The sequence below is a fragment of the Salmo salar genome, chromosome ssa07 (assembly GCF_905237065.1).
Source record: "Salmo salar chromosome ssa07, Ssal_v3.1, whole genome shotgun sequence".
In the NCBI taxonomy this organism is placed as follows: Eukaryota; Metazoa; Chordata; class Actinopteri; order Salmoniformes; family Salmonidae; genus Salmo; species Salmo salar.
This window is the reverse complement of record NC_059448.1, coordinates 47,373,556-47,398,408: the sequence shown is the minus strand read 5'-3', so window position 1 is coordinate 47,398,408 and position 24,853 is coordinate 47,373,556. Positions and strand designations below refer to the sequence as shown.

At 43.6% G+C, this 24,853-nt stretch overlaps 2 protein-coding genes across 7 annotated transcripts in view; one reads left to right on the top strand and one right to left on the bottom strand.

The window, feature by feature from the left end:
- Window positions 1-15,898, top strand: part of LOC106609411 (liprin-beta-1) — a 37,533-nt gene extending 21,635 nt beyond the window's left edge. Inside the window, exons 4-26 of one of the 6 annotated variants that reach the window (XM_014208209.2) lie at window positions 180-260; window positions 543-656; window positions 851-961; window positions 1,835-1,927; window positions 3,223-3,325; window positions 3,937-3,998; window positions 4,102-4,168; window positions 4,329-4,453; window positions 4,696-4,763; window positions 4,896-4,959; window positions 6,995-7,145; window positions 7,377-7,409; window positions 8,120-8,264; window positions 8,476-8,601; window positions 8,810-8,960; window positions 9,186-9,297; window positions 9,400-9,488; window positions 9,681-9,803; window positions 10,011-10,136; window positions 10,276-10,464; window positions 10,761-10,910; window positions 11,180-11,245; window positions 14,714-15,898. In XM_014208209.2, the coding sequence (XP_014063684.2) occupies window positions 180-260; window positions 543-656; window positions 851-961; window positions 1,835-1,927; window positions 3,223-3,325; window positions 3,937-3,998; window positions 4,102-4,168; window positions 4,329-4,453; window positions 4,696-4,763; window positions 4,896-4,959; window positions 6,995-7,145; window positions 7,377-7,409; window positions 8,120-8,264; window positions 8,476-8,601; window positions 8,810-8,960; window positions 9,186-9,297; window positions 9,400-9,488; window positions 9,681-9,803; window positions 10,011-10,136; window positions 10,276-10,464; window positions 10,761-10,910; window positions 11,180-11,245; window positions 14,714-14,797 (2,433 nt within the window). In that variant the 3' untranslated portion in view covers window positions 14,798-15,898. Of the gene's footprint in view, window positions 1-179; window positions 261-542; window positions 657-850; window positions 962-1,834; window positions 1,928-3,222; window positions 3,326-3,936; window positions 3,999-4,101; window positions 4,169-4,328; window positions 4,454-4,695; window positions 4,764-4,895; window positions 4,960-6,994; window positions 7,146-7,376; window positions 7,410-8,119; window positions 8,265-8,475; window positions 8,602-8,809; window positions 8,961-9,185; window positions 9,298-9,399; window positions 9,489-9,680; window positions 9,804-9,995; window positions 10,137-10,275; window positions 10,465-10,760; window positions 10,911-11,179; window positions 11,246-14,713 lie in introns of those variants that run through there. The other 5 variants (XM_045722119.1, XM_014208210.2, XM_045722120.1 and 2 more) reach the window with 5 other exon arrangements.
- Window positions 15,899-16,911: 1,013 nt separating this feature from the next.
- Window positions 16,912-23,421, bottom strand: LOC106609412 (NADH-cytochrome b5 reductase 3). The gene is made up of 9 exons (XM_014208211.2): window positions 23,118-23,421; window positions 20,357-20,482; window positions 19,370-19,442; window positions 19,061-19,167; window positions 18,838-18,967; window positions 18,585-18,668; window positions 18,407-18,492; window positions 18,205-18,304; window positions 16,912-18,010 (listed from the first exon to the last, which is right to left on the bottom strand). The coding sequence occupies exons 1-9, from the start codon at window positions 23,136-23,138 to the stop codon at window positions 17,838-17,840; spliced, it is 900 nt and encodes a 299-aa protein (XP_014063686.2). The 5' UTR covers window positions 23,139-23,421; the 3' UTR covers window positions 16,912-17,837.
- Between the last annotated feature and the right edge of the window lie 1,432 nt (window positions 23,422-24,853).

The window sequence follows — 24,853 nt, the reverse complement described above, 5'->3', positions numbered from 1 at the left end:
GCTGGCCTTTGAGATGGAGTGGTACATCTTCCATTTGACTGGAGGCTGCTCTATTCCTAGGGTCAGGAGTCTTTCCTGGTATGGTGATAGGGCAAAAAAGTTATTCCTGACCATATTTATGGCCTCCCTAAGCCCTTGGCGATCAGCCGTCTGATGGCCTTGGTTGTTTGTGATTTCAGACCAACGGACATGGCTCTGCTATGATCTACCAGGAACGACTGTCACGGGTGGAGAGCGATAAGGAGTGTCTCGTCCTCCAGGTGTGTGTCACGAGGCCATGAACAAGCAGAGACCAGCTTTAACAAATAGGAAATACCACCCCATATTTAGAAAATGTGAACATTAGAAAAAACATTGTACATTAGAAAGGGTGCTCTGTTTAAAGTGTATTTAATAGGTAGCTGTTGAATTCAGTAGTTTTTACTTATTCGTGGTGTGAGTGAAAGACATGCATCACAGAGCATGCTCTTAGATCACTAACCCATACCCTGAAAACAACACGAAGATGACGTGGCGTATTATTGAGTGACGACTGTCCCCAGGTGAGTGTTCTCTCAGACCAGGTGGAGGTGCAGGGGGAGAAGATCAGGGATCTGGACATGTGTCTGGAGGAACACAGAGAGAAACTCGACGCCACTGAAGAAACGCTGCAGCAGGTGAGGCCCCAGCAGGGTTGTAGTGTATTATGGCTATTAGCAGGATGTTCTGTCTTATGAGACAGAACCTTGGGCTCAAGGTATCGGTCAGCCTTTTGATCCAAATGATCTTTCTGAAGGAACACTGATTAACACACTTAATACACTTCGTTCCTACTCGTTTGTGACTGAATCTGTGACTGTGTCCTGTGCAGGAGCTGTTGAGCAGGTCGACCCTGGAGGCACAGAAGCTGGAGCTGATGACCGAGGTGTCCAGTCTGAAACTGAAGCTGACCACTGTGGCGAGAGATCTCAGGGATAGTGAGGTATACGGATGCATTATGGCGATAGACTCACCCACACAGAGATATCATGTCTTTGGTAGATAATATTAGGATGTGAGTTTATATGAATCTTAGCAGTCACCCAAACATTTAATACCATGCAGAGGTCTGTCTCAGTCGGATGGAGTGGGCCCTGATCCGTCATGCAGATCCTGGCCTGGGTGGACTGGCTGGCAGGGAGTGCCAAAACACCGCCTTGCTCCAGCAGCCATTTCCTCTCATAAAATAATTCCTCTCCCCTCCAGAGAAGCTGGGAGTCTGACAGTCAGGGTTTCCATACACCTAATCCATGAGCACTGAGCAGGCCTGGGCTGGAGGAATCAGGATATTGGATCCTGAGTGTGGGTTTCCGACTCTACTATAACCTTTAGGGAGCGCTGTGTGGAAAGGCAATGTCTTCCATATATATTTAATACCGCCTTTGTTTAATGTTGGGCTTTGTTCAGCTGTAAATCACACACCCATGAGTCTGATCCATTTCGTCTTTCCTACCCACGGTGCTCTGCGGTTTTTACTCTTGTCTAAATGTATGCGTCGTGAATCATGTAGCACATTCTTGTTTAATGATGATGCATATTTCCTGAGTGCTCCGTCTATACGGTAATTGCTCCAAGGTGCAGGAGTATGTATTATCCGTGACATAAAAGCAGTTGTAATGGTAATTGACCATGACGCTTTCTTCGAAATCAAGGATCTGTCTCCATGTTGGAGTGGGATTCTCTTTCTCTCTCTCTAAATAATCTTTGGTGCCTCATTGAGGATTTTTCACTCCACAACAACATCCCCCACAGTTTCCTCCAATACTCTCAGCTGACCCCTTGGGCATGTGGGTAATGCAGTCTTTTACCTCCCCAGGGGTTGTACCAGGAAGTCAACGATCTGCGGTTCAGGGTGACCGATATGGAGAATGAAAGACTGCAGTGTGAGAAGAAACTTAAATCCACCAAAGTGAGTAGCATGGCTAAAAATCTGTCTGCAATACAAAGGCTTTAGATCAGTCCGTTCACTTTAGATTGTGCATGACATATGGTCCACAGATTAAGTTTGACAAACTCTACACTTTTTCTACATCATGTAGGTACTGAATCTATCGTTCCCTTGTGTGTTGGTTATATATCACTGCTTTCACTCTTAATACCACCTTCCTTCAGGGTTCATACCCTTTGTCTCCTCTGTCCTTTTCTCCTCATCTCTCACTCCTGCCTGGCTAACTTCTCCCCTGCAACGAGCTAACCTGTCACAGCCCTAGGAATGGAACATTCAGGCGGTTGAGGTTCACTGGAGGTGTGGTGCAGAAGTTAACACCCTGTGCTCTGCTCTTCCCTGTCTGTCCCTATGGGTCTCTAAACCTTCCCTCTGTCCATTGACCCTATCCATTTTTCCAACTTTCAGCACACTTCCACTTTGACTAAGTTCTCCTACCAGTTAAGTATAAGTTGCAGATTTCTTAACACACTAGTTTTTCATCAAACCTGCCCTGATCCACTTAATTGTATGTTAACTGTACATTGATGCTAAAATGTCTTAAACCTTTGGCTAAGTAAGCTAAACTAATGGATGGAACTGAACGGTCACAGATGACCTTCTGCTGGAGATTAACATCCCAATGGAGCTGTTCTTTCTCAGTGGAATGTGAAAGAAACTGACATGTTTACAGTGTGTTTGTATGGTTCTCTGGTTAAGACACCAGTCCTCTGGTAGAATGTATCCTCACTCTAACCTTATTCTGGGTCATACTGCCCTGCAGCACAGTTGGCATCAGACTGGGTTTTAACTTTCAGTTTGGTCAGACTCTGTCTAGCCGGGTTTTTATCTAGATCTTGGCCTGTATTCATAGTGTCTCATACGAAGAGTGCTTCTCGAGTATGTGTTTTGCCTTTGAGATTAAAATGAATGGACAGGGGATCTGATCCTAGATCAGAGGGGTATACTACAATGCAGGTTCAATGGGTTAGCCAGCTAACTTTAATAAACAACCAGAAATAACTATTGATTTTCTGAATAATTAAGAAAGCTAAATTTAGATATGTGTTTTTGGTTGAGTCATTTAGGCCATGCCCATTTTCAAGCTTACCTCTCTAAAAAATAAAACGTTATTTGTGACTATTTAGGCAATTTAGCTCATTGATCCTGCTTTGTAGTATAGCCCTTTACTCTGAGACACTTTATGAATATGGACCTAGATATGTATCTGTAGTTTAATGAGGTCAGAATGGTCCCGAACATGATCCTCTCCCATTCAGGAGGAACTGCAGACTCTTCAGAGGCAGCTGGAGGAGCTGAGGAGGCTAAAAGACCAGGCTACATTGGGAGTCCTGACCCCAGACAGAACAGATGGAGCGAAAGGTGGGAGTACTGTTACTAGACATGTGGGAGGGAGGGGGACATCACTTCACCCTCATACACACGAACAGATTTACAGCAACAAGTTTCCAACATTCCTTTTCCTAATTCGTGTGCAGTTATTTCTGCCCTTAAGTCCCCTTAAGTAATGATGGGTACCATCAAGCCATGGCCTGAGCATTAGACTTCCCCCTGAAATACAATTTTCAAAGCATCCTGTCTCACTCTCACACAGATAGAAAGGGGGATTTTGTACTTTCCACCTTACTATCTATCGTCTTATCTGTCTTCAGGGCTCATACCAAGCATGTTTAGACCTGATCTCTGACTCTTTCAACCCACAGCTGAGTCTCTTATCACCCGTTTACCATAAAGGAATGCAATTTATGTGGAGTGCAATGTATTCACTTCAATAATTTATTGGCCTTGAACATGCCCCATATACTGCAAGGTAATTGTCTGCTCAAGTCTATTCGATTAAAAGTCCTGTTGCTTAAGTGGACTTGACTTGCATGTAGGTCTTTATAGACTCAACCAGTGTGGATAGACAGCAGTAGACACCAGACAATATGTCTGTCTGTGATCCCTGTGGGGGCACACTTGTTGTTTTCCAGATGTGGACGTGCTGAGGATGAAGAGGGCCATGGAGTCCCTGATGTCAGCAAACAATGACAAGGTACTGGAGCTACTGTTTACACTGTTTCATAAAGACTGCTGTAGTTGACGCATGTGGATCTCAATGGCTTTTCTAACTCTGATCTACCATCCTTCACCCACAGGACCGGAGGATCGAGGAGCTTCAGGAGTCTATCACACGGTACAAAAAGGTCCAGGACTTGGTGAAAGGTGAAACGATGTTCAAGGAGTATGACACTAGTAATGAAGTGTTTTATCGGTATCATTGCAATAGTCCATTTCTATTTATCGAACTAGATCAATCATGTTTTAGAGTGTAGAATAATGGACTTGATAATTTTATGTAACAATTATAACTGTTCCTCCCCAGACACACTGAATGAAGACGATTACGATGACATCCAGGATGACAGATCCCCCTCCATTCAGGTCGCCATGGATACAGACCGGGCCACCTTGGCGGTTGGGGAGGAGACAGGAAGGAGCTGTGACGAGGTAACAACCTCCCCTGTCATAACAATGTATCACACACAGGATGGACCCGAGACTCTAGACTTCCTTACCAAAACGTAATGTTAGGAATGTGAGGGTCAACAGGCTTGTGGTATTGGTTTAGCTGGACAGCAACTACCTAACCAATGAAACTGTCGACTGTGCTTTGCGACGTTGACGACACATTCATTTAGCGACGTTGACTCTACGTCTTTCTTTCTCTTCCTCTCACCCTCTCTTCCCAGATTCCATCTATTGCAGTGTTTTCAGAGCTGGAGCAGGAGAGACTGATACAGGAACCAGACACAGACAGGTGAGGTTGGCTTTTCCCTGGACAAACTACACTCCCATGGACTATTTGCACATGAAGTCACTGTATTAGTTTGTCAGTATATTCATCATCTCTAGGTCTAGACTGTCGGTTAACTTTCCAATCTCTTTGCAGTCCACCAGAAGTCCCACCACATTCAGCAGGTAGCCTGGGCCACATAAACAGCAACACAGAGCAGGTAAGACGGTCCTTTCACTCCTAGGGTGATGGGGAATGGTGGGCTAACTGGAAAGACCTTAGACCTTAACTTGCTGCAATCATGGAGTTTATATACAATACCAGCCAAAAGTTTGGACACCTACTCATTCAAGGGTTTTTCTTTATTTTTACTATTTTCTACATTGTAGAATAATAGTGAAGACATCAAAACTATGAAATAACACATAGGGAATCATGTAGTAATCAAAAAAGTGTTAAACAAATCAAAATATATTTTAGAATTTAGGTTCTTCAAAGTATCCACCCTTTGCCTTAATGACAGCTTTGCACACTCTTGGCATTCTCTCAACCAGCTTCATCTGGAATACTTTTCCAACAGTCTTGAAGGAGTTCCCACATATGCTGAGCACTTGTTGGCTGCTTTTCCTTCACTCTGCGGTCCAACTCACCCCAAACCATCTCAATTGGGTTGAGGTTGGGTGATTGTGGAGGCCAGGTCATCTGATGCAGCACTCCATCACTCTCCTTGGTCAAATAGCCCCTACACAGCCTGGAGGTGTGTTTTGGGTCATTGTCCTGTTGAAAAACAAATGATAGTCCCACAAAGCGCAAACCAGATGGGATGGCATATCGCTGCAGAATGCTGTGGTAGCCATGCTGGTTAAGTGTGCCTTGATTTCTAAATAAATCACTGACAGTGTCACCAGCAAAGCACCATCACATGACCTCCTCCATGCCTCACGGTGGGAACCACACATGCGGAGATCATCCTTTCACCTACCTTGCATCTCACAAAGATACGGCGGTTGGATCCAAAAATCTCAAATTTGGACTCATCAGACCAAAGGACAGATTTCCACCAGTCTAATGTCCATTGCTTGTGTTTCTTGGCCCAAGCAAGTCTCTTCTTCTTATTGGTGTCCTTTTAGTAGTGGTTTCTTGGCAGCAATTCGACCATGAAGGCCTGATTCACGCAGTCTCCTCTGAACAGTTGATGTGTCTGTTACTTGAACTCTGTGAAGCATTTATTTGGCCTGCAATTTCTGAGGCTGGTAACTCTAATGAACTTTTCCTCTGCAGCAGAGGTAACTCTGGGTCTTCCTTTCCTGTTGTGGTCCTCATGAGAGCCAGTTTTGTAATAGCGCTTGATGGTTTTTGTGACTGCACTTGAAGAAACTTTGAAAGTGGTTGAAATTTTCTGCATTGACTGACCTTCATGTCTTAAAGTAATGATGGACTGTCGTTTCTCTTTGCTTTTTTTGTGCTGTTCTTGCCATAATATGGACTTGGTCTTTTACCAAATAGGGCTATCTGTATACCGCCGCAACCTTTCAATCAATCAAATGTATTTATAAAGCCCTTTTTACATCAGCCGTTGTCACAAAGTGCTATACAGAAACCCAGCTTAAAACCCATAACAGCAAGCAATGCAGATGTAGAAGCACGGTGGCTAGGAAAAACTCCCTAGAAAGGCAGAAACCTGGAGAGGAACCAGGCTCTGAGGGGTGGCCAGTCTTCTTCTGGCTGTGGAGATTATTACATTATATGGCCAAGATGTTCAAATGTTCATAGATGACCAGCAGGGTCAAATTATAATAATCAGTGGTTGTAGAGGGTGCAACAGGTCAGCACCTCAGGTGTAAATGTCAGTTGTCTTTTCATAGCCGAGCATTCAGAGTTCGAGACGGCAGGTGTGGTAGAGAGAGGGAGTCGAAAACAGCAGGTCCGGGACAAGGTAGCACGTCCGGTGAACAGGTCAGGGTTCATACAGAAGGCATGGTTCTATCTCTTGTCTCCCCCACATGGAGGGCGGAGTCACTGAGCCCCACTGTGACGGCTGACTGGACTCCAGACTGTCTGTCAGGATGATATGGAATCATAATAGGATTCCTGAGAAATGGTTGTTTTGACAGTTGTTACTCCACCGCCACCTGGTGGTACAACAGTAGAACTATGGAGCTGGTTATATTGGGAGATGGACTTTGTTTACAGGCATGCCAAATATTTTATTAGGTTTATGTGCTCATAATGACCCTCCCCCCCCCCTTTTCTAGACCACAATTGAGGATCCCAGCCCCCCATCCACCTCCCCATCAAACCCCACCAGTAATGAAAGCTTTGGGACCAAGAAGGCCCGCTCCTCCTTTGGACGTGGTTTCTTCAAGATGCGTGGAGGCAAGAGGACGTCCAGTGCCCCAAATCTGGGTGAGTCTCATCATTGGGGGGGGCAGGAAGGGCACGGGGAGAAGGGTGCTCATTCCTCTGCATGGGGGGGTGTGAACAATAAATATTACTCTCTGTTCATGATGTAAAAAAAACATTCACAGTTCCATACCTTAATGTGTGTTTTCTTATGTCTGTCTGTCTAGTATTCACACTAGTGACTATGTTCTATCCTTGCTCTCTCTATTCTCCATGGTTCTATGTGATGTGAAGATCGCAGCCGGAGTGCGAGTGCACCTACGTTGGGTACAGTACAGTAGTCTGCAGCGCAGAGCCCCACAGACGGGCCAGGCCTGCAGTATGGCAGATCAGGATGAACGCTGGATGTGTGCAGGGATACTAGCACAACAATGTGATCACCATCTAACGTTACTACACAACTAGACCCATCGTAGACTAAATAAAAAGGCAGTCTGTTTTTCTGAACCCTCTTGAGGCTGATTGGGTCATAGATGGTAAATGGTTACATTGTTGTGTGAAGAATCCCTAGATATGCCCCTACCTCCATCTTTCCTACTCTTCATTTTTCACTTGTATCAAGCAAGTGAAAAGTTTAGTTGATCGCTGGTGTGAGCTGGGTGGTTTTTAGTGCGATTTCTTTCCCCTTTTAAATCATATCCAGTTGTTCCTTATCCATGACGTGACACCATCTGCAATGATGCCGCTTAACTTTGCTAGCTGTCCTTCAAGATGCGCCTCTGAGATTTGTCTTTTACAGTTGGAAGTCTATGAATTTGCATCAAGAGTTCATGTCAATCAGTCCTGCATGAGTTGAGTTGTGGTGCTTTTGAGTGGTTCTTGGCATACTCATAGTGGTGGTGGTGTTTAGTGGAAGATGTAGTCCAGGAGTGGTTGTGGTGGCCATTACAGCTGTAGTCCTTGGGACAGTGTTGGCCTCGAGTTTCCTGTGGTGGTGGATTGTCAGCTATTGATCTAACGTGTGTGTTTGAATCCAGCTGAGACCGAGCGTAAGGGCACAGACCACTTGGACTTGGCTGGTGCCCCGCCACACAAACCTCAGGGAGGCGACAGCAGCCAGACCCTACCTTCCTCACCAGAGGCCAAGAAGAAGTCCAGAGGCTTTATGAAGTTCTTAGGCAGGTGGGTTCGAATGTTCTCTATATTCCCAAAGTTTAGAAAGAGGTGAGGAGATGGTATGCAAGGAATTGGGGGAAGATTAATTAAGATGGAGCCAGGGTTTTTAAATGAAACTATTGCTTTATTAACTGTAACACGAGGACAGAGGGTTTTCTGTAACACGAGGACAGAGCATGGAAGGATATTTAGGCATGTTGTGATCTGACCCCTCTAGGCTGAAGAGAAGTCACTCCACCTCGCTAGACCTGGAGGAGACAGAGACTGAGTTCAGGAGGGGAGGAGTCAGAGCCACAGCTGGCCCCCGACTGGGCTGGTCACGTGACCTGCAGCACAGCGCTGAGTATGTGAAGCTCACCTCTTGCTTGTGTGTATCTGTCTGTGAACTATAGACGTAGAGGAAGGGATCAGAAGTTTATTGGAACTAAGTCTACAGTATCACAGTTTTAGGGTATTATGATTGTGTGGTGTCAGAGAAGCAAATGGTAATGAATGATGTACTGTTTACCCTCCACGTTAAAGGTGAGTGTGCTCGCTCTCTCTCCCCTCAGTGATGTGGACGCTCCCTTTGCGCAGTGGAGTAAGGAGCAGGTGTGTGCGTGGCTGCAGGAGCAGGGCCTGGGGCTGCACGTAGCTCAAGCCCAGCAGTGGATCCGCTCAGGATTCACCCTGCTGCAGGCCTCCCAGCACGACCTGGAGAAGGTAGGATGGCTCAGTGGAGCATCCAGGAGGCGTTTCGTGCATTCTGTGTTTTAGGTTCTGTGTTGCTAGACATCTTAATGAAACTCCCAATGTTAAAGCTTAGTTGCTTAATGTTCACTTTGCTACCTGTGTCCTGACAAACATCTATTTTCTCTATCACTCTCTTCCTAACTGTACAGTATATGAGATGTCTTAAACAACCCATACATTTTTCTGTGGCAACAGGAGTTGGGGATCAAACAGCCCCTCCACAGGAAGAAGCTGCAGCTGGCTCTCCAGGCACTGGGATCAGAGGAGGATGTCAGCAAGGGCAAACTAGACCACAACTGGGTGACCAGTGAGTGACCACAGCCTCAGTTATCAAAAAGCCTTGACAATGAAAAATGGAGTAACCTTTCTGTGACTTGTGATTGATTTGAGTTGTTTTGGTGTTTGTCAGGATGGCTGGATGACATTGGTCTGCCGCAGTATAAGAGCCAGTTTGACGAGGGGAGGGTCGATGGGAGAATGCTACACTACATGACTGTGGTGAGTCTTAATTTGCAGTAGTAGGTCTAACGGGATAAAATCAATCAGAATCAATGTCAAAGGGGACGAATAAAGTCTATTAAATAACAAATCCTTGCTTTTGTGTTGTATGTCTAGTGTCATTTTATTTCTAATTGATTGACAGTAGTCATTCTCCTGACTGCGAAGAGTATGTGTGTTTGTCCCCTTCAGGATGACCTGTTGTCTCTAAAGGTGGGCAGTGTCCTCCACCACCTCAGCATCAAGAGAGCCATCCAGGTCCTCCGGCTCAACTTCTACGAGCCCAACTGCCTCCGCCGACGGCCCTCTGACGAGGTACGGTTTAGACACTTCTGAATAAAGTATCCCTTTTTTTCTTTTTCTCTCGCTTCTCTCTCGCTCTTTCTCTCCCTGTGCTTTCATATCCACCATACACATGGTCTCTCACTTCACCAGTTCAGTTACATTTCAGTGTTATTTGTATAGGGAAAATAAACTTTTCAGTTTTTATTAACACCAACTTAAAAGAAAATGTCTCCCCAGAACAACATCACGCCAGGGGAGATCTCCCAGTGGACCAATCACAGAGTGATGGAGTGGCTGAGATCAGTGGACCTGGCTGAGTACGCTCCTAACCTGAGGGGCAGTGGTGTGCACGGGGGGGTCATGGTGAGGGGGGAGTCTCCGTTTGAATTGGCTTGCCACAGACTCCTTTCAGGAACACACACGTTCATCAGCGTATACATATACTGACTGCCTTTTACCGGTGTCTGTCTCACTCTTCATTTGCATCTCTCCTTGTCTCCAGGTGCTGGAGCCTCGCTTCAACGTGGAGTCCCTAGCCCTCCTGCTCAACATCCCTCCCAACAAGACCCTGCTGCGCCGCCACCTGGCCACCCACTTCCACCTGCTCATCGGCTCCGCTGCCCAGCGCAGCAAACAGGAGTGTCTGGAGAACCCTGACTACACCCTGCTCACTGCCACCGCCAAGGTCAAGGTAGGGTCAACTTGCAGCTGGTAAGGCATCAGCTTGTTGTTAGACATACAGAGCTTTGGGGATCAGTGTAGGTTTATTGATCTGATCAGTGACCTTGGCTGTGTCCCACTGTCCCACTACTCTCAGTTGGCCTCATGACCACTTATATGTGACTGGACTGGATAGGTTTTTGTCCTGTCAGATCAGTGGTCAGCAGGAAAAGGAGGTGAGGACAGACGGCTTTTTAATACTATCGGCACACAGCCGTTTGTCCCCATTTGACTGACTCTCTCCCATCATCCTCTCTCCTCCTCCAGCCCAGAAGGCTGCCGTTCGGTGGCTTCGGGACCCTGCGTAAGAAGCGCCAGGAGGACGGCGAGGAGTACGTGTGCCCCATGGACGTGGAGATGCCCAAGAACAGCAGCTTCCAGGGGGGCCTGAGGATCTACGAGGACAACCTGGACCAGGTAGGGGACTGCCATAAACCCCTTCCACTTCAGGGAATGTGTTACCTATATGGATATAGGTACTATTATGGGTGTTTTAGTGTGGCTTTTTGTAGCCCCTTCCACTGAGGTGCTAGCTATTTAAAAAGTATTAATGATAATCATCCTTTAGGTGAGGTTAGAGCACTCCAATGAACAGATGAGAGGGTGGAATGTGGTACCACAAGAGGATAGTGTTTTACTTTTAATTGTCCATGTGAAGTGCTCTTGAACACTGTCTGTACTCCTAGATGGAGGACTCGGAAGGGGCTGTGAGGCAGATAGGAGCATTTTCTGAGGAAATCGACAACCTGACGGTAAGAAGTCATTAAAAAGCTCACATAAGGCCTCCCGAGTGGCGCAGCGGTCTAAGGCAGTGCTAGATGTGTCACTACAGACCTGGGTTCGATCCCGGGCTGTATCACAACCGGCTGTGATCGGGAGTCCCATAGGGTGGTGCACAATTGGCCCAGCGTCGTCCAGGTTAGGGGAGGGTTTGGCCGGGGGGGTTTGGCCGACCTCGTCATCAGTTGAACGGTGTTTCCTCCGACACATTGGTGTGTCTGGGTTCCGGGTTAAGCGGACGGGTGTTAACCTCTCTGGGCTAGGCGGGACGAATTCGTCCCACCTACGTAACAGCCACTTGCAGCCTGTGGCGCGATTTTCAAAACCTTAAAAATCCTATTACTTCAATTTCTCAAACATATGACTATTTTACAGCTATTTAAAGACAAGACTCTCGTTAATCTAACCACACTGTCCGATTTCAAAAAGGCTTTACAACGAAAGCAAAACATTAGATTATGTCAGCAGAGTACCAAGCCATAAATAATCAGACACCCATTTTTCAAGCCAGCATATAATGTCACCAAAACCCAGAAGACAGCTAAATGCAGCACTCACCTTTGATGATCTTCATCAGATGACAACCCTAGGACATTATGTTATACAATACATGCATGTTTTGTTCAATCAAGTTCATATTTATATCAAAAACCAGCTTTTTACATTAGCATGTGACGTTCAGAACTAGCATACCCCCCGCAAACTTCCGGGGAATTTAATAACAGTTTGCTAAATTACTCACGATAAAGTTCACAAAAAGAATAACAATTATTTTAAGAATTATAGATACATTACTCCTCTATGCACTCGATATGTCCGATTTTAAAATAGCTTTTCGGATGAAGCACATTTTGCAATATTCTAAGTACATAGCCCGGCATCACAGGGCTAGTTATTTAGACACCCACGCAGTTCAGCCTTCACCAAAATCACATTTCCTATAAGAAAAATGTTCTTACCTTTCTTGTTCTTCGTCAGAATGCAGTCCCAGGACTTCTTCTTCAATAACAAATGTAGGTTTGGTCCCAAATAATCCATCATATCCAAACAGCGACGTTTTGTTCGTGAGTTCTAGACACTATCAGAATGGTAATCCACGGTCACGAGCATATGGCGTGACAAAAAATGTCTAAATATTCCATTACCGTACTTCGAAGCATGTCAACCGCTGTTTAAAACCAATTTTTATGCCATTTATCTCGTAGAAAAGCGATAATATTCCGACCGGGAATCTGCAATAAACTAAACAGCCGAATTAAAATACTCCACGGGGGCTAATCGCGCACGCGCCTCACTCCATTGTCACCTAATGGGACACTTGAATAAGATGATAATCTGTTTCAGCCTGAGGCTGCCTCGTCAACCTTCATGATTTTCCCGCGTCCTGGGAGCCTATTGGAGCCCTGGGAATTGTCACATTACAGCTAAGATCCTTACTTTTCAATAAACAGATGCAAGACGCACGACTCCTTGTCAGACAGGCCACTTCCTGCATGAAACCTTGTCAGGTTTTTGCCTGCCATAGGAGTTCTGTTATACTCACAGACACCATTCAAACAGTTTTAGAAACTTTAGGGTGTTTTCTATCCAAACCTGAACAATAATATGCATATTCTAGCTTCTGAGTTGGTGTAGGAGGCAGTTAAAAATGGGCACATATTTTTTCCAAAATTCTCAATACTGCCCCCTAGCCCAAACAGGTTAACCTCTCTTGGGGAGGTCCCACCCACGGTTCACACTATTCAACAGCCAGTGAAAAATCAGAGCGCCAAATTCAAAACCACAAAATGTCATAATTCAAAGTTCTCAAACACACGACTATTTTACACCATTTTAAAGATACACGTCTCCTTAATGTAACCACATTGTCCGATTTCAAAAAGGCTTTACGGTGAAAGCATAAAGTTAGATTATGTTAGGACAGTTCCAACACAAGAAAAACCACAGCCATTTTCCTAGCAAGGACAGGCGTCACAAAAACCAGAAAACCAGCTAAGATTATGCACTAACCTTTGACAATCTTCATCAGATGACACTCCTAGGACATCATGTTACACAATACATGCATTCTTTGTTCGATCAAGTTGATATTTATATCCAAAAACAGCCTTTTACATTGGCGCGTGATGTTCAGAAAATATTTTGCCTCCAATACTGCCGGTGAATCAGCACTACAATTTACAAAAATACTCATCATAAACGTTGATAAAATATTAAACTGTTATTCAAAGAATTATAGATGAACATCTCCTTTATGCAACCACTGTGACAGATTTCAAAAAAGCTTCACGGGGAAAGCACACTTTGCAATAATCTGAGTACTGTGCTCAGAAAAAGACATCAAGCAATACAGATACCTGCCATTTTGGAGTCATCTAAAATCATAAATAGCATTAGAAATATTCACTTACCTTTGATCTTCATCAGAAGGCACTTCCAGGAATCCCAGGTCCACAATAAATGTTGTTTTGTTCGATAAAGTCCATAATTTATGTCCAAATAGCTCCTTGTTGTTTGCGCGTTCAGTAAGCTACTCCAAGTGTAGGAAGCGCGGCCAAAATGTCACGACGAAAAGTCAAAAAAAATTATGTTTACGTTCGTTCAAACATGTCAAGCGTTGTATATCATCAATCTTTAGGGCCTTTTTAACTTAGAACTTCAATAATATTCCAACCGGACGATTCCAATGTCTTGAAAAACGTTTTGGAACACAGCTACCCCTCACGTGAATGCGCGCCAGTGAACTCATGTGCTTTCCTGAGTCAACAACTTCCAACTTCCTTTGTTGGCTCTCTGTTCACCATAGACGCCTCAAACAACTTTCTAAAGACTGTTGACATCTAGTGGAAGCCTTAGGAAGTGCAAAATGAACCCTAAGTCACTGTGTGTTAGTTAGGCAATCACTTGAAAAAAACTACAGCCTCAGATCCTCCACTTCCTGGTTGGATTTTTTCTCAGGTTTTTGCCTGCCATATGAGTTCTGTTATACTCACAGACATCATTCAAACAGTTTTAGAAACTGCAGTGTTTTCTATCCAAATCTACTAATAATATGCATATTCTAGTTCCTGGGCCCGAGTAGTAGGCCGTTTAATTTGGGTACGTTTTTCGTACGGCCGTGAAAATACTGCCCCCTACCCAAGAGAGGTTAATTAAGAAGTGCGATTTGGCAAGTCCTGTTTCGGAGGAAGCATGACTCGAAGTTCGCCTCTCCCGAGCCCGTTGGGGAGTTGCAGTGATGAGACAAGATTGAAATTGGGGGGAAAGGGGGGTTAAATACCCCCCCCCCCCCAAAAAAAAGAAATCACACATCAAATCACTTGATGTACCTCTCAGCAAGCTGTGCTCTAGCAAAACAACCATGCCACTCTTCTGGCACTGTTATTAATCTTCTGGTTTTCCTGTGTGACTTCAGTGTGTTTTTCTCCTGCATGTTTCAGAGCATGCTGAAGGAGGATGAGTTCTTCAGCGAGGTCTCCTCTCGCTCCCCCAAGGCCAGCATCACCGACGACTCCAACGTGTGAGGGAGGGTCCCCGCCAATGATATGTATTAACTTTAGATGATTGACAGGGGGTGCTGTTTTGCAGCCACCACACAGCCATTTTGTTACTCCTCCATTGTAAAAAAGATTTTAGAAGCTGTAGAAATGCATTAATGTCTACATTTGTTTTTGACAAGTATATTCTATTAGACACCTTAATGCATACTTTGAAATGTGACCTGAACATAAAAATACAAGGGAGTACTAATGATACTGTCCCCACTACAACAATAAATACCTAAATGCATGTAATTTTGTCCTTTTAAACATTTTATAGAAGTGCTGTAGAATTCAATTCATTCCTATGGAGGAGTGCTCCTTCTGCGGAGTACCAATATGGCTGACCAGTGGCTTCATAGCCTCTCATTGGCCATTACATAGCATCAGCAATCCAGGGTTTATACACATTGGCCCCAGCTGGCGTCGCCATGCAAACACCTTGATAAGCTGTCTTCTACAACCTGAGACCACCTATGCCCTTAGACTTACGTCTTTGTCGTTTCAGCAATTTACGATCTCTCGCTCTGCATTCCCAAGTGAAGTTATACATGTGTATTTATTTAAGTTGTTGAAATGTAGCGCATGAATTGAGATTTCAACATAGACGCATTTACTTTGTTACAGAACTGTTTTTTTTATATATTTGTTTGAATATCCACAAATGAGTTCCTGTACTTACATGGTATGCCCTTGTCCTGACTTATTTTTGGAACCCTCTCACGCCTATTAGCAATTATAGAACCTAAAAGATTGGTCAACTCGCAGTGGGACACTTGGATCTGAAGTCAAAACATTGCAGTCTGGCTTAATCCATAATTTCCTCTACATGTTGTCCTCTCATTTGATGCTCCTATCTGCATGTTTTGTGTCCCAAAGTAATTCAATATTATCACTATGGTTTGTCCTGCCATGTTGAATTTTAGGAACATTAAACATGGAAGCCCAACGTTCTAGAATGTAAACATCACCACAAAGCAATAGTTTTGCAAGCCTTAACCATATCAGTGAACAATGTAATGTACTGTGTACTGTTTCTATGCATCTTTTTTGAAAATAATTGTCAATAAAAACATGGTAAAATGATGGGCTACATGACTGTGTATACTAGCCTATTACAGATGGGTGAGCTATGTACATTTTCTTATTTGAGATACTTGTGGAAGTATTTTTATTTCACTTCAGCTAGGTCTCACTGATTTATTGAGCACTTTCTTATGGGGATAGATTCTTACACCAGCCAGAACGCTACATTCCCCCCAGTCAGAAACTCAACAGCTTAGCCGACCGCATGGTCCTAAAGCACAAGTCTCACTTTGTATCAGTGATAATGTGGAGGGAACATGTCCCCTGTGACAGTTGCACCTGTGGAAATGGGATTTGAACCCACAGCCATTACGATGCATTTGTTCAACCTGGCAACTACCGTAATTTCCAGACTATTGAGCGCACCTGAATATAAGCCGCACCCACTGAATTTTAAAAACAAAAGTATTATTTTGAACATAAGCCGCACGTGCCTACCGGTACATTGAAACAAATTTACTTTACACAGGCTTTAACGAAACACAGCTTGTAACAAAAAATAAAACATTTGCACTGAGTCAATTCCTCACGCTGCTGTTTCCAACGTCTTATCGACTCATTAAGACCAAGCACCCGTGCAGCAGCTCTTTCCTTTTCCAACAGACAGATCAATCGCCTTCAACTTGAAAGCTGCATCATATGCATTTCTCCGTGTCTTTGCCATGATGAGGATGACAAAATGTCTACCGTAATCAGAATGATTAAGTCGAGCGCTCTCAGACTTCATCTAAACAGCAAATAAAGTTGTTTGACCTTAACCCGTTCGGCAATTTCATTGGTCTAATGAAAGCTTCATGCCGCCAAAAAACTGAACGTGTTTTTTTGGAGAGAAAAAAATTTGAAAGCGGGAAAAAAGTTGCAGCTTATAGTCCGGAAATTACGGTAGATCTGTCAGTCCCATGTCTCATTCAAGGCTGTGCTTAAATATTTTCACATCCTGATGTGATTGGTCAAAAGATATCAGAATTAGGCTAACTTAAGTGGTAACCACAGCTACCTATTAGACAAACAACTTATTGCATTTATTTTATTGGTCTCAATGTATAACAAACATGTTGCATAATGAAACTATTTCAAGTGCTGTAAAGACATTTAAGCACATGGAAAGACTCCAGTAACAGCTTCAAGATATCACTCTTTCTGCAACAATATGGAATAAGTACATCTGTGCAAAGTTACACTTATAGTTTGCAGTGGAAGCAAGTGAGCAGTATTATGGTCATGTCTTCAGCTGTGCATACAAAAAAAAAGTATTACTGGGTTGCTAAGGCACTCAAGTCAAGTTAAACTATACTGAACAAAAAAAACAATATGCAAAGTTTGTTTCATGAGCAGAAATGTTCCAATTGCACAAAGCTTTTCATTTTCTGTAAAAAATGTGTTTACTTCCCTGTTAATGAGCATTTCTACTTTGCCAAGATAATGCATGATTATAGGTGCACCTTGTGCTGGGGACACAGGCCAGGAGTATTTGTAACAAAGCCCTTTTGTGGGGGAAAAACTCAATCTGATAGGCCTACTTCTTGGGAGCCAATGTCATCCCGTGCCCAGTCATGTGAAATCCATAGATTAGGGCCTAATTCATTTAACTTAACTGATTTCCTCCTATGAACTAACTCTTGAGTTTATATTTTGTTCAGTATACAGGTATCGGTCACAATTAGTTTAACAGGAGGAACGTTCAAATAACATTGTTTCCTCCAACTACCAGTGATTCAATTCAGAATGATAAACCTGTTAAATCAGAAAATGCTTTGGACACCCTTCATTTCAGGATTCTGTTTTGGAAATTAAGGCATAGAAAATGGTCCACTAATTCTGCTGTAGAATGAGTGAAATGATTTCAAGCGCTGATGCAAGAGAGTTTTAATAAATGTTGGGTGTGGCTGATCATTGAGCCCTGGGGAAACCCCCTTTAACCCCGCGCCTGGGATGGCTTCTAAAAGGTGAACCTCCGGCTGCTGGCGTGGCCCACTTTGTCCAGGTTGGGGTTACAGGCAAACTGGATCATGGGAGGCGGTCCGCACAGGAGGATGAGAGTGTCGTCTCCGGGGGGTGGAAGGTGGTCCCTCACCATCTCTTCACTGATGAAGCCTTGGCTGTACTCCCAGTCTGAGTAAAGAGACGTTAAACTTTAAGTCACTCCGGACCAGACAAGATTCTTTCTTAGCCTTCTCTTAAATCTTTTAAACCTTCTGTACAGCCTTTAATGGCTTTTATTGACACTTCAACAGGGCAAACAAACATTAATTTCCCTATATCAGATCATGTTCACTGAAACATAATAGAAGTTAGACATCTCTTACCCTCAGGAGCCCTGTCCAGGGTGAACCATAGCTTGAATCGGGTTGGGTGATTAGCTGCGATCTCCTCCAATTCCGGTCGAAGCAAGATGTCTTTCTCAGTCTGAGGGAGAATAGGATAGAGAAGGTATTAGGGACTACTAGCCCATGTTTGAACTCCTTGACATCAGATTCAAACCAGATGAGGAAAACGGTGTAAACTCACCTGGTTGGCGAAGAGCAGGTGACACACTGTCTGGTCCTGGGGATCCTTCATTATAGCTGTGATGAGCTGCAGCATGGGAGTGATTCCTGAGGGAACAGGATCCAATAGAACACATGTCAACCCATCACAGATGGCCATTCTGCTATGTACAGATTGAGCATGGTGGCTTTTGTTTTACCGGTCCCTCCTGCGATCATGCCCACTTGCTTGGCAGTTTTGATCACAGGCTCCGCCTTTTTTTCTGCCTTGATGGCAAAAGCCCCTGTTGAAACACCCAATAAACAAACCAATTTAGTAAAGGAGTGGCTTGCATGCACTTCTTCACCATTGACCTAGCTCAGAGCAGTGACCACTAACCACTTTAAAAACATTTTCAGCCAGGGCGTAAATATACATAACAGTGGCAATGTTGGGCAAACGTGATGACTCACCGTTTCCTTGGTAGACCAGCAGGCCGCTGGGCCCTCTGAAATCAATAGTGTCGCCAATCCGGATGCTCTCCAGGTACTGACTCATCTTCCCACCTTCAGGAAACTTTGGATTAACGTTCTTGTAGTAAATCTGGGAAGCAAGAAGAACATTTGTTGGGAAAACTGGTTGAGCAGATGGAGGTTGAATTATAGTAGAGAAAGCTTCTTCAGCTGATTTGTGTACCTTGACTACCAGGTCTACGAAGCCTACGTCGTCATCACTAGACACAGGTGTGTACGGTCTGACCACCAGGACGCCATCCGGTTTGGCAGACAGGTATATGTGTTGCCCTGGGAACGAAAACAGTCAAAGTATGGTGGCCACTTAAATGAAGAGTAGTCGTGATAGTGCGAAAACTACAAACAGATACATTTTTGTATGATTTCAGATTCAGACCAGGATTACATTCAATGTTACACTATAATATAGGCCAATAGTGTTTTTATATAAATGCTGAAAAGTTGAACAGCGACATCAATTGAATGTACTCACCAATGGGTAGCCCAAGGACACAATCCTTTTCCCGCAGGGCAAAACGGAATTTCCTTGTGTCATGACTGATGATCTATGAGAACCACAACACAGTATTTCACAGCTGCACTGACATGATATAGATCCCTCAAACTCAGATCTTGACCTCAAAGATAGTTCCACCACGTTCTCTCACTGTTTCCCTCTAAATCAGGGCTATATTTAGACCTGGGACACCAAGTGTGAATTAATTATCAGGTTGAACAGAAAACCAGCAGGCTCCGGACCTCATAGGGCGAGTTGAATACCCCTGATATAAACCACACACACACACACTGACTGTTAGCCTTGATCCACAGTAGCAGTCTGTACAGGAGAAATAACTTAACTATAATCCAGACTGGTTGCATATTGACCTCTGCACTAAATGGAGAAACCGCAGTCTGTAGCAATACAGCAGCTGCCCAGCCCACTGACCAGCCTAATTTATGTGTTTGGTCTTTGTGCAGTTCCAGTAATGGTAAGGGGCATTTCCACAGTAACAGTGATGATTTGACTCAAACAAAACAACAATGATTACAAAGCATAGAACTCAGTGCAAATTCAAAGTTTGGTAACAGAATGACGGTTTCTGTGATCATTATGTTACTAAACATTACATCTGCACTGTTCCAAGTAAATTTGGTTTTTTTTGAGTGTGGAAATTGTTAAAAGTAGTCATTGTGCATAGTTGTATGGTTTGTTTAACTTTGCAATCATTGGTTTTTGTTTTACATAAATGTTAAGGTGAAAAATCTGAGTTGGAGCATCACTGTTTCATGGAATTGCCCTAAGTCTTCCTAGAACAGCACTGGGCATCCCAGATCAAACATGTCTTATCAAGTCACAATTGTTACTCATTATTTCTTCATCCAATTTGTTTCATTCACTCTATTATATTAATAATGTGAACATGGTTTCACCACAGTACAGAGTAATAATAAGCTGATCACAACACAGAATTCTTACCTCTTTATCGATCAGCTTTAATGCATATTTGATGTTGGGGTCCTCTAGAGTGATGGCACGTTTCTTCTTTGAGAGGAAGAGGCTCAGGATGAGGTTGATGATGTTGTCGATACTGCTCCGAATGAGCTGCGGAGATGGGAAAGTAAGGTTTGCCTTTTCAGTTGAAGTTATTATGGAAATAAGGATGTCAATCTTTACAATGTTGAACATTGTAAAGACTGCTGCCATGATTGGGAGGGGAAAATTACAGACTGTACCAATATGGAAACAAAAACAGGTATTAAACAGTCACTAGGATATACCTAATTTGTGGACTGATATACAATGCATCAGTCAGTGTGATACTACACCTAACTTGACATTAATATACTGCTCAAAAAAATAAAGGGAACACAAACAACACAATGTAACTCCAAGTCAATCACACTTCTGTGAAATCAAACTGTCCACTTAGGAAGCAACACTGATTGACAATACATTTCACATGCTGTTGTGCAAATGGAATAGACAACAGGTGGAAATTATAGGCAATAAGCAAGACACCCCCAATAAAGGAGTGGTTCTGCAGGTGGAGACCACAGACTACTTCTCAGTTTCTATGCTTCCTGGCTGATGTTTTGGTCACTTTTGAATGCTGGCGGTGCTTTCACTCTAGTGGTAGCATGAGACGGAGTCTACAACCCACACAAGTGGCTCAGGTAGTGCAGCTCATCCAGGATGGCACATCAATGCGAGCTGTGGCAAGAAGGTTTGCTGTGTCTGTCAGCGTAGTGTCCAGAGCATGGAGGCGCTACCAGGAGACAGGCCAGTACATCAGGAGACGTGGAGGAGGCCAACAACCCAGCAGCAGGACCGCTACCTCCGCCTTTGTGCAAGGAGGAGCAGGAGGAGCACTGCCAGAGCCCTGCAAAATTACCTCCAGCAGGCCACAAAATGTGCATGTGTCTGCTCAAACGGTCAGAAACAGACTCCATGAGGGTGGTATGAGGGCCCGACGTCCACAGGTGGGGGTTGTGCTTACAGCCCAACACCGTGCAGGACATTTGGCACTTGCCAGAGAACACCAAGATTGGCAAATTCGCCACTGGCGCCCTGTGCTCTTCACAGATGAAAGCAGGTTCACACTGAGCACGTGACAGACGTGACAGAGTCTGGAGACGCCGTGGAGAACGTTCTGCTGCCTGCAACATCCTCCAGCATGACCGGTTTGGCGGTGGGTCAGTCATGGTGTGGGGTGGCATTTCTTTGGGGGGCCGCACAGCCCTCCATGTGCTCGCCAGAGGTAAACTGACTGCCATTAGGTACTGAGATGAGATCCTCAGACCCCTTGTGAGAACATATGCTGGTGCGGTTGGCCCTGGGTTCCTCCTAATGCAAGACAATGCTAGACCTCATGTGGCTGGAGTGTGTCAGCAGTTCCTGCAAGAGGAAGGCATTGATGCTATGGACCGGCCCGCCCGTTCCCCAGACCTGAATCCAATTGAGCACATCTGGGACATCATGTCTCACTCCATCCACCAACGCCACGTTGCACCACAGACTGTCCAGGAGTTGGCGGATGCTTTAGTCCAGGTCTGGGAGGAAATCCCTCAGGAGACCATCCGCCACCTCATCAGGAGCATGCCCAGGCATTGTAGGGAGGTCATACAGGCACGTGGAGGCCACACACACTACTGAGCCTCATTTTGACTTGTTTTAAGGACATTACATCAAAGTTGGATCAGCCTGTAGTGTGGTTTTCCACTTTAATTTTGAGTGTGACTCCAAATCCAGACCTCCATGGGTTGATGAATTGGATTTCCATTGATTATTTGTGTGATTTTGTTGTCAGCACATTCAACTATGTAAAGAAAAAAGTATTTAATAAGATTATTTCTTTCATTCAGATCTAGGATGTGTTGTTTAAGTGTTCCCTTTATTTTTTTGAGCAGTGTAGTTTAGTCATAATGGATATGGATATGACCACATAACCACTCCCCTAAAGTTAGGGGAGTGGTTATGTCAGAGGAACACTGGGGAAACCCGAATTTCCCCGAGCTGCGCAGTGGTAAGGCACTGCATCTCAGTGCAAGAGGCGTCACTACAGTCCCTGGTTCGATTCCAGGCTGTATCACATCTGGCGGTGATTGGGAGTCCCATATGGCGGCGCAGCGTCACAATTGACACAGCGTCGTCCGGGTTTGGCCGTCATTGTAAACAAGAATGTGTTCTTAACTGACTTGCCTAGTTAAATAAACACACACACCCCAACATTGGACCAAACTGCTGCGCTCACCACTGTTCGATAGCTAGTAGCTAGCTAACTTAATAACGACATGGTAGAGCTACAGTGGCGTGCACTCCTTTGACAAGTGTGCAGAGATCTCCATGCTGGCTATTTTGATCAGAAATTAACCCGACTGTCAATCGCTTAAACTAGGTAACTCACTCCCTAGCGCCATGCAACGTGCTATCTAAACGCCCAAACATCTCAATAAGAGGCAAAGCAAAAGCTTTGGTTATCAAGTTAGCTAGTTAAGATGACAGTTTACTATATACCATATGACTTACTTACTACAGTTACGGTAGATTACAAACCTGATGGTTCACGACGAAGATATGTTACTAGCTACACCTTAGTCTACAGTACTAGTTAGCCAACCATAGCTAGCTTGTCTACCGTTCGCTATTGATTCCTTGTGCACTGTCAAATCGCACAACTGTAGCTCAGCATAAGCCAATGTAAAAATATAATATTTAGCTAACTGGCAATTATACTTACCCCAATGATGTAAGACAGCATCTTGTTTTTGACACCTTACAAGGCAACAGCGAAAAGTCTGTTCTCCCTTCGAAAAACCGTCGCGCTGTCAAAGTACTGACTCGGGTGCTTTCAAGGCAACTGGGAACTCGGAAAAAAAATACGAGGTCAAATCATGACGTAGGTAATATTCAGGTCGGAAAGTTGGAGTTCTGGAAAGAGGCCCGAATTCACGAGTTGGAATTCCGAGTTGGATGACTGTTCAAAACGATCTTTCGCACTCACTTTTTTCTCTCAAATTCACAGGTGTCTTGAACGCACTGAAGTCGTAAATCAGATATTTTTGAGTTCCCAGTTGTTGTGAACGCGTCATAAGTAATTAGTGCTCAACCTCTGCAGTTGTAAACACGCTTTTCAAAATAAGAGTCCATGCACGACCCATGACTTTGCATGAAAACTGCTTTGAACATGTCTGTCTGGCTGCAATAAATGAAGTCGCGTTTGATGCTGAATAGCCATTGTAAAGGGCAATTCCGCCACTTTTCAACCTTTTATTAATTATCTTCAGCACCAAACTAGACCTACAAATGTGAAAACAAAGGTCCTAAGAAATGCTTCTCGGTGACATCACAGTGTAGGATTAAAAGTAAATAAAAAGGTGATTTTTCAAATCCTGCAACGAGTTTCTAGTCAGAGAGGGTATTTTCTTGCTCCCCACGTCCCCGCGAATCCCATAGTGTTTGAAATCACTGTTTTAAAAATGTTTTAACTGTTGATGATGTCGTCGGTAGAACTTTTAACTTGTTTTTTTCTACAGAACATATAAATGAACTGGAACAAAGTCTCGTTGTTGTCTGGTAAATATTGTATATCTAATAAGGTGAAAGAAGTATCATACAAACTCATTCATAGAATCTACCCGTAAAGACCTTTATTATACACAGATTTAAAATAGCTATTGATAACAAATGTGTATTTTGTGGTTGTGACCCAGAAACTCTTGACCATTTATTTTGGGACTGTTCTTATGTCAGACGATTTTGGAGTGAGTTAGAAGATTTTATTTTAAAAGAAATGAAAATTAATGTTAATCTGAGAGACTCTGATATTATGTTTTATTTTGATCCAAATGATATGGACCCTGATTTAACTTTCATTGTTAATTTGTTTATCTTTCATGGGAGATTATTTATCCATAAAATTAAATGGGCAGAGGACAAACCCCTCTTCACATTATTTAAGATACAATTTAAATATAATTTTTTTAAATGATCAGTAAATGTAAAAATAAAAAAGCAATACACACCATAAAGGTTTTTGACAAATTGAAAATGTGTCTCAATATGTAACACAACAAATACAAAAACAGAAATATAGATTGATGTACTCTTGTTTGTATATTTCTGTTTTTGTATTTGTTGTGTCCATAAGAAGAAAAAAAATGTACCGTTTTTCACATATTTAGACACTGGTATTGTGCTGGAGATAATCGAAAATGAGGTTGAAAGTGCTGAAATTGCAATTTAAGCTATGTTGATTAATTTGATGGACATTTCCAATGATTCTATCCTACAGATAGATGTGTATGGAGCCAATTGACATATTAGACAAGTCCAGTAGATGGCAGCAAAGACTCGTGTAAATCATGCCTTTAAAAGTCAATGGATGGCCTGGGCTGATATAGAGTGCACTGCATGCATTTAGGAAAACTATGTAAGCAAATTATGGTAAATAGTACACTAATAAAGGTTTTTAAT

Bases quoted from the DNA above. Each gene is read 5' to 3' on its own strand.
- LOC106609412 (XM_014208211.2), bottom strand. From the start codon at position 23,138: ATGCTGTCTTACATCATTGGG. The intron at 18,669-18,837 runs GTGAGTCATCAC...GTGTTTCAACAG, and splicing joins GCTGGTCTACCAAGGAAACG to GGGCTTTTGCCATCAAGGCA. The intron at 18,011-18,204 runs GTAAGAGATGTC...CTCTTTACTCAG, and splicing joins CCTGGACAGGGCTCCTGAGG to ACTGGGAGTACAGCCAAGGC.